Genomic DNA, 9,451 nt, shown 5'->3' on the forward strand with positions numbered 1-9,451 from the left:
AATAATCTTGCTAATAAAGATAAGTCAGAATTAAAACACAATTTAACCTGAGGGTTGTAGTATGAACCACTACGTTTCAAATACTGTAAATTAAACTGCTTATAGGGAAAGAGACAGGGCAGGTGACAGGTTTGTGTAGGGGAACACTTTGCATCTAGTGATCATAATGCCATTAGTTTCAAAGTAAATCTGGAAAAAGATAGGTCTGGCCTGCAGGTTAAGATTCTAAATTGGGGGAAGGACAATTTTGATGGTATCAAAAAGGATATGGCAAGTGTGGATTGGGAGAGGTTACTTTCAGGAAGTGGGGGCATTCAAAAGTGCAATTTTGAATGTACAAAGCTTGTATGTGCCTGTCAGACTAAAAGGTAAAGGTAACAAGTTTAGGGAACTTTGATTTTCAAGAGATATTCAGGCCATGGTTGAGAAAATAAAGGAGGTACGTCACAGGTATAGGCAGGTAGGAGCAAATGAGGTGCTTGTGGAGTATAAGAAATGCAAGAAATCTGGAGAGCTGAAAAGAAGGCATGAGGTTGCTGAAGGAAGCAAGGTAAATCCTAAGGAATTCTACAGCAATCTTAAGAACAAAAGGACTGCAATGGACTAAATTGGTCCTCTGGAAGATCAGAATGGTAATCCATTCATGTGGAGCCAAAAGAGGTGGAGGGAGATATTAAATGTATTTTTTGCATCTCTATTTACTCAGGAGATGGACCCAGAGTGCATAGAAATGAGGGTCCACTTCATGGACCCTATACAGATTACATAGGAGCAGGTATTTGCTGTTTGGAGGCAAATTAGGGTGGATAAATCCCAGGACTTGACAGGGTTTTCCCTTGGACCCTATGGGAGGCAAGGGCAGAAATTGCAGGGGTCCTAGTGGAGATATTTATATCTCACTTAGCAACAGATGAGGTACCAGAAGATTGAAGGATAGCTAATGTTGATCCACTGTTTCAGAAAGGCTCTAAAAATAAACCAGTTAATTATAGGCCAGTGAGCCTGACATCAATAGTGGGTGAGTTTTTGTAAGGGATTGGACATATGAGTACTTGGATAGTCAGCGTGGCTTCGTGCATGGCAGGTCTTGTCTAACCAATGTTATAGAGTTTCGTGAGGACATAGCCAGGAAATTTGATGAAAGCAAGGCAGTGGATTGGCATTCAAGATGAGGTAGTAAATTGGATTAGACAATGGCTTTTTGTGAGAAGCCGGAGATTGGTATTAGATGGGGGCCTCTCTGACTGGGGAGTGCCACAGGGATCAGTGCTGGGACCGTTGTTGTTTGCCATCTACTTCAGTGATCTGAATAATAATGTGGTTAACTGGATAATCAAATTTCCAGATGATGCCAAGATTGGGGGTGCAGTGGACAGGGAGGAAGACTATTAGAGCTTGCAGCAGGATCGAGAACAGCTGGAAAAATAGGCTGAAAAATGGCAGATAGAATTTAATGCAGACAAGTGTGAGGCATTGTACTTCGGTAGGACCAACCAGGGTAGATCTTACACAGTGAACAGTAGGGCACAGAGGAGAAGTGTAGAACAAAGGGATCTGGAAATATAGGTCCATAATTCATTGAAAGTGTTGTCACAGGTAGATAGGCCTTAAAGAAAGCTTTTGGCACATTGGCTTTCATAAATCAAACTATTGCATACAAGAGATGGGAATTTATATTGAAGTTGTTTAAGACATTGGTGAAGCCTAATTTGAAGTATTGTGGGCAATTTTGGATACCTACCGACAGGAAACGTGTAAACAAACTGAAAAACTAGAGAAAAAATGTAGAAGGATGTTGCCAGGTCTGGAGGGCCTGAATTATAGGGAAAGACTGAATAGGTTAGGACTTTATTCCTTGGAAGGTAGAAGGTGGAGAAAAGATTTACTATAGGTGTACAGAATTATGAGGGTATAGATAGGGTAATAGAAACATAGAAAACCTACAGCACAATACAGGCCCTTCAGCCCACAAAACTGTGCCAAACATGTCCTTACTATAGAAATTACCTAAGGTTACCCATAGCCCTCTAGTTTACTAAGCTCCATGTACCTATCCAAAAGCCTCTTAAAAGACCCTGTTGTATCTGCCTCCACCACTGTTGCTGGCAGCCCATTCCATGCACTCACCACTCTCTGAGTAAAAAACTTAACCCTGACATCTACTCTATACCTATTCCCGAGCACCTTAAACCTGTGTCCTCTTGTAGCAACCATTCCAGCCCCGGGAAAAAGCCTCTGGCTATTCGCATGATCAATGCCTCTCATCATTTTGTACACCTCTATCAGGTCACCTCTCATCCTCCTTTGCTCCAAGGAGAAAAGGTCAAGTTCACTCAACCTATTCTCATAAGGAATGCTCCCCAATCCAGGCAACATCCTTGTAAATCTCCTCTGCACCCTTTCTATGGTTTCCACATCCTTCCTGTAGTGAGGTGACCAGAACTGAGCACAGTACTTCTAGTGGGGTCTGACCAGGGTCCTTTATAGCTGCAACGTTACCTCTTGGCTCCTAAATTCAATTCCATGATTGATGAAGGCCAATACACTGTATGCCTTCTTAACCACAGAGTCATCCTGCGCAGCTGCCTTGAGCATCCTATGGACTCAGACCCCAAGCTCTCTCTGATCCTCCACACTGCCAGAGGTCTTATCATTAATACTATATTCTGCCATCATATTTGACCTACCAAAATGAACCACTTCACACTTATCTGGGTTCAACTCCAACTGCCACTTCTCAGCCCAGTTTTGCATCCTATCAATGTCCCGCTGTACCTTCTGATAGCCTTGCACACTATCTACAACACCTCCAACCTTTGTGTCATCAGCAAACTTACTAATCCATCCCTCCACTTCCTCATCCAGGTCATTTATAAAAGTCATGAAGAGTAAGGGTCCCAGAACAGATCCCTGAGGCACTCTACTGGTGACTGACCTCCATGCAGAATATGACCTGTCTGCAACCACTCTTTGCCTTCTGTGGGCAAGCCAGTTCTTGATCCACAAAGCAATGTCCCCTTGGATCCCATGCCTCCTTACTTTCTCAATAAGCCTTGCATAGGGTACCTTATCAAATGCTTTGCTGAAATCCATATACACCACATCTACTGCTCTTCCTTCATCATTGTGTTTAGTCACATCCTCAAAAAATTCTATCAGGCTCTTAAGGCACGACCTGCCCTTGACAAAGCCATGCTGACTACTCCTAATCATGTTATACCTCTCCAAATGTTCATAAATCCTGCCTCTCAGGATCTTCTCCATCAATTTACCAACCACTGAGGTAAGACTCACTGGTCTATAATTTCCTGGGCTATCTCTACTCCCTTTCTTGAATAAAGGAACAACATCTGGAACCTCTGGAACCTCTCCCATCCCCATTGATGATGCAAAGATCATTGCCAGAAGCTCAGCAATTGCCTCCCTCGCATCTCACAGTAGCCTGGGGTAGACCTCGTCCGGTCCCAATGACTTATCCAACTTGATGCTTCCAAAAGCTCCAGCACATCCTCTTTCTTAATAACTACATGCTCAAGCTTTTCAGTCTGCTGCAAGTCATCGGTACAATCACTAAGATCCTTTTCCATTGTGAATATTGAAGTAAGGTATTCATTAAGTACCTCTGCTATTTCCTCCAGTTCCATACACACTTTCCCACTGTCACACTTCTTTCAAGTCTTATTCTTACTATTCCTATTCTTTCCTATTCCTATTCTTTCACGTCTTATCCTCTTGCTCTTCACATACTTGGAGAATGCCTTGGGGTTTTCCTTAATTCTGCCCACCAAGGCCTTCTCATGGCCCCTTCTGGCTCTCCTAATTCCCTTTTTAAGTTCCTTCCTAGTAGCCTTATAATGTAATAGATCTCTAACATTACCTAGCTCTCTGAACCTTTTGTGAGCTTTTCTTTTCTTCTTGACTAGATTTATTACAGCCTTTGTACTCCACAGTTCCTGTACCCTAGCATAACTTCCCTGTCTCATTGGAATGTACCTATACAGAACTCTACACAAATATCCCCTGAATATTTGCCACATTTCTTCTGTACTTTTCCCTGAGAGCATCTGTTTCCAATTTAAGCCTCCAATCTCCTGCCTGATAGCCTCATAATTCCCCTTACTCCAATTAAATGCTTTTCTAACTTGTCTGTTCCTATCTCTCTCCAATGCTGTTGTAAAGAAGATAGAATTATGATCGCTATCTCCAAAATGCTCTCCAACTGAGAGATATGACACCTGATCAGGTTAATTTCCCAATACCAAATCAGGTACAGCCTCTCCTCTTGTTGGTTTATCTACATACTGTGTCAAGAAACCTTCCTGAACACACCTAACAAACTCCACCCTATCTAACCCCCCTTGCTCTCGGGAGATGCCAATCGATATTTGGGAAATTAAAATCTCCTATCACGACAACTCTGTTATTATTCCACCTTTCCAGGATCTGTTTCCCTATCTGCTCCTTGATATCCGTATTACTGTTAGGCGGCCTATAAAAAGCACCCAGTTAAGTTATTGACCCCTTCCTGTTCCTAACCTCCACCCACAGACAATCCCTCCATGGCGTCCACCTTTTCAGCAGCCGTGACACTATCTCTGATCAAAAGTGCCAAGCCCCCACCTCTTTTGCCTCCCTCCCTGTCCTTTGTGAGACATCTAAAACCTGGCACTCGAAGTAACCATTCCTGTCCCTGAGCCATCCAAGTCTCTGTAATAGCCACCACATCATAGCTCCAAGTACTGATCCATGCTCTAAGCTCATCGGCTTTGTTCACAACACTCCTTGCATTAAAATAGACACATCTCAAACCTTCAGTCTGAGTGCGTCCCTTCTCTATCACCTGCCTATCCTCCTTCTCGCACTGTCTTCAAGCTTTCTCTATTTGTGAGCTAACCTCCTCTTCCCCAGTCTCTTCAGTTTGGTTCCCACCCACAACAATTCTAGTTTAACTCTCCCCAGTAACCTTAGCAAATCTCCCCGCCAGGATATTGGTCCCCCTGGGATTCAAGTGCAACCCGTCCTTTTTGTACAGGTCACACCTGCCCCAAAAGAGGTCCCAATGATCCAGAAATCTGAATCCCTGCCCCTGCTCCAATCCCTCAGCCATGAATTTATCCTCCACCTCATCCTATTCCTGTTCTCACTGTTGCATGGCACAGGCAGTAATCCCGGGATTACTACCTTTGCAGTCCTGCTTCTCAACTTCTTTCCTAACTCCCTGTAGTCTTTTTTCCGTACTTCTTCCCTTTTCCTACCTATGTCATTTGTTCCAATATGTACCACGACCTCTGGCTGTTCTTCCTCCCACTGCAGGATATCTTGGACACAATCTGAAACATCCCGGACCCTGGCACAAGGGAGGCAAACTACCATCCGAGTTTCTTTCCTGCGTCCACAGAATCGCCTGTGTGACCCCCTAACTATGGAGTCCCCTATCACTACTGCCTTCCCCTTCCCTTCCCTTCCCTTCCCTTCCCTTCCCTTCCCTTCCCTTCCCTTCCCTTCCCTTCCCTTCCCTACCCTTCTGAGCCACAGGGCCAGACCCTGTGCCAGAGGCATGGCCACTGCTGCTTCCCCCAGATAGGTTGTCCCCCATACCCCCAACAGTACTCAAACAGGAGTACTTATTGTCAAGGGGTACAGCCAGTACAAGGGTAACTGCAAGCAGGCTTTTTAAATGAGGTTGGATGAGACTACAACTGCCAGTGCAAGTGGTGCATGTGAGCTCGATTTCAATTTCAATGGATGGGAGGGGTATGGAGGGCTATGATCTGGTGCAGGTGGATGGGAGTCGGCAGTTTAAATGGTTCAGCACAGACTAGATGGGCCAAAGAGCCTGTTTCTGTCCTGTACTTTTCTTTTACTTTATGACTCTTAAGATTCTAATTTTTTTAACAGTCGGTATTCTCCTCCACATTTTTAGGAAATAACAAAAATGAGACATCGAGTATCAGAGTTGTCAAGCTGCAGCTAACTGACTACGGAAGCTTTGTGACTGGTTATCAGATCTATCCTTACTATCCTTTGGCCTTAACTCACGTACTTACAGATACTGATATTAATGTTTCAACAGTAAACCTGACTGTCTTCCGCAGGCACAGGTTAGTTAGCTAAACAAACATTGGTAAGGCTGCTCTTGGGAGTTATGTGTACTGCTTTGGTAATCACAATACAGGAAGGATGTGGTTGTATTAGAAAGATTGCACAAGATATTCAGCAGGATATCTGGAATGGAGGGCTTTACTGAAAGGCAAGTTTGGAAGGGCTGGGTTTATATTAATTGACATGTAATTGGTTTAGTGGTGACTTTATGGAGGTTCATAAAATGATGAGTGGCATAGGTAGGATAATTTCAATCTGATGGACAGGTTTTTCATACAAATGGTGGTGATTTCATGGTAGTTATTTTCCAGAGTGAGTGGCAGAGGCAGAAATAATTAGTTTTCAAAAGGTATTTGGATCAACGTAGGAAAGGAGTATGGGGATGGGCCTAATGTGGACACACAGGATTAGCATAGCTAGACATCATAGTTATCACAGAATCATGGAGTTACAGAATTAGCCTGAGTGACCCATTTTGGTGGTGTACAACTATATGTCTGTAACACAATCTCAGAGGAGAAAATTGTTTCTGATACACTTGTTTACTTAATGTCTTTAATCTTGTCAAGTTTGATGAAGTAACATTGCTAGTGAGGTAAGCGGGCACTTTTCAGTTTAATGGCTTCCTAATACAGCACTTTGATTTCTCTTTGTTCAGGCATATGCAGATATACTGCAGACACAGGTTATGGAGAGTGCGAAGCATTCAAAGGAGAAGATTCAATATGGAGCCAATCTGACGCCAAATAAATTGCAAAGCTTTAATGAAGAACAAATTGGACAACTATATGAACTGATGCAGGAAGCCACAAAACCTAATTAAGACTTCAATATTGAAAATGACCCCCATCACAAAGAGTAATTTAGCAAGTACCACAACAGGAAGAACACAAAATACTAGAGAATTGAATCTTTCATTTTCTTTCTGTTGTTAGAAATAATTTTCTTTAAGTATCTTTTTCTATATGTAGCAGTGTTTAATAAAGAGACCATTTTAGCCCAAAAAACATAACATCATAGTACTTAGGAACAGTATGTATTTCAGCATATTACTCGAAGATAAACAGGTTTCCAATAATAAAATCCTAAACATTCAAACAATTCTGTATAACTGGCAAAACCATTAGTTCAATATTGTATAAAGAAACCTTTCAATATATAGTAGAGAAATGTTTTTTTTTGTGACATTTGATGTACTTTTGCAATTTGTAATCTTGAAAGTTTATAATAAATTTCATTATATTATCTGTAGGTTATTGATATGGGATTTAATGATGGGAGATTTTGAATGTCAAAGGAAGGTAGTTTGAATGTGAATCTGAAGGGCTTTTTTTTGCAGAGTATGATTGGATTTCACAACATGCTACCGTTCAGGTGATGGGCCAGATACTTTCATGACATTTCAGAAGCATCAGGACAAGTGATTTGAATCACAAGCAAAGAAGGCAACAGAACTAATACAAGTAAATCCGATTAATGTCTATGGGTACTACAAGAAGCATGGAAGTGTTTGACCATGGTCCTGACTTAAGATTATTTCAATTATGTTATTTTGATCTTAAATAACTGCAGTGACAGATTTCATGACTTTTATTCCACTGGCATGGAGTTAAATGTATTAATTAAATGTATTAACATTTAAAATGTTAGCCTCAGTGATTAGAAAAAGGCTGGAGTTTCTAGGAGTGATTTGGAAGGTGCAGGATAGATACATCCTGAAGAAAAGGAAGTGTTCTAAAGGCAGGAAGACATAACCGTAGCTGACAAGGGAATTCAAAGCCAATATAAAAGCAAATGAGAGGGCAAATACTAGTGCAAAAATTCGTTGGAAGCTAGAAGATTGGGAAATTTGTAAAAACCAACAAAAGACAATTAAATAAACCATAAGGGGGGAGAAATGAAATATGGAGGTAAGCTGGACAACAATATCAACCTGATATTATTGGTTGATCTCAGTAGATGGGAAGATGTTGGAATCGGTTGGAATTCTTTTAAGAAATAACAAGCAGGATAGATAAAGGAGAATTGGTAGAAATTGTGTACTTGGATTTTCAGAAGGCGGTTGACAAGATGCTGCACATGAGGCTGCAAAACACGTTAAGAACCCAGGAAATAGCAGGAAAGATACTAACATAGATGGAGCATTGGCATTTTGTCAGGAGACAAAGAATGAAAATAAAGGATTCTTTAAAGATTGGCTGCTGGTGGCTTAGTGGTGTTCCACAGGGGTTTGTGTTGTAACTGCTTTTTACATTATATGTCAATGATTTGGATGATGAAATTGATGGCTTTGTGGCCAAATTTGCAGACAATATGAAAATAGGTGGTAGTCCCAAGGAAGCAGACTGACTGCTGAAGAACTTAGACAGATTAGGAGAATGGGCAAAGGGGTGGCAGGTGGAATACCATGGACCATAAGATATAGGAGCAAAATTAGGCAATTTGGCCTATTGAGTCTGCTCCACCATTTCATATGGCTGATCCATCTTCCCTCTCAGCCCCAGTCTCCTGCCTCCCCCCCCCCCCATCCCTTCATGCCCTGACCAATCAAGAATCTACCAACCTCTATTTTAAATATACATAAAGACTTGGCCTTCACAGTTGCTTGTGGCAACAAATTCCGCATATTCACCACTCTCTGGCTAAAGAAATTCCTCCTCATCTCTGTTCTAGAAGGATGCCCCTCTATTTTAAGTCTGTATCCTCTGGTCTTAGACACTCCCTCCATAGGAAAATCCTTTCCACATCCACTCTATCAGGGCCTTTCTCCATTTGATAGATTTCAATTTCAGTCTTCTAAATGCCAGTGAATACAGGCCCAGAACCATCAAATGGTCGTCATATGACAGACGGTTTAGTCCTGGAATAATATCTGTGAAGCTTCTTTGAACCCACTCCAGTTTTAGCACAGCCTTTCTAGGATAAGAGGCCCAAAAGTGGTCATGATTCTCCAAGTGAGGCCTCACCAGTGGTTTGTAAAGTTTCAACTTTACATCCTCCCTTTTATATTCCAATCCTCTTGAAATAAATGCTAACATTGCATTTGCCTTTCTCACCACAGACTCAACCTGCAAATTAACCTTTAGAGAATCCTGCATAAGGACTCCCAAATTCCTCAGTTTTTTGTAATTTCTTTCCATTTAGAAAATAGTCAACTTTTTCATTTTTTCTACCATAGTGCATGACCATACTCTTTGCAGCACCGTATTCCGTTTCCCATTCCTTTATCCATTCTTCTCATCTGTTAAGTCCTTCTGTAGCCTCTCTGCTTTCTCAAAATTATCTGCCTTTCCACCTACCTTCATATCATCTGCAAAGTTTGCAACAAAGGTATCAGTTCCTTCATCCA

The 9,451-nt window shown here is 41.7% G+C and overlaps 1 protein-coding gene across 1 annotated transcript in view; it reads left to right on the forward strand.

Moving 5' to 3' along the window:
• Nucleotides 1-7,353, forward strand: part of sdhaf3 (succinate dehydrogenase complex assembly factor 3) — a 44,666-nt gene extending 37,313 nt beyond the window's left edge. The window contains exon 2 of the mRNA XM_059972593.1: nucleotides 6,761-7,353. Within this exon, the coding sequence (XP_059828576.1) occupies nucleotides 6,761-6,925 (165 nt within the window). The 3' untranslated portion in view covers nucleotides 6,926-7,353. The remainder of the gene's footprint in view (nucleotides 1-6,760) is intronic.
• Nucleotides 7,354-9,451: the final 2,098 nt, after the last annotated feature.

Source organism: Hypanus sabinus, chromosome 6 (genome assembly GCF_030144855.1).
Source record: "Hypanus sabinus isolate sHypSab1 chromosome 6, sHypSab1.hap1, whole genome shotgun sequence".
In the NCBI taxonomy this organism is placed as follows: Eukaryota; Metazoa; Chordata; class Chondrichthyes; order Myliobatiformes; family Dasyatidae; genus Hypanus; species Hypanus sabinus.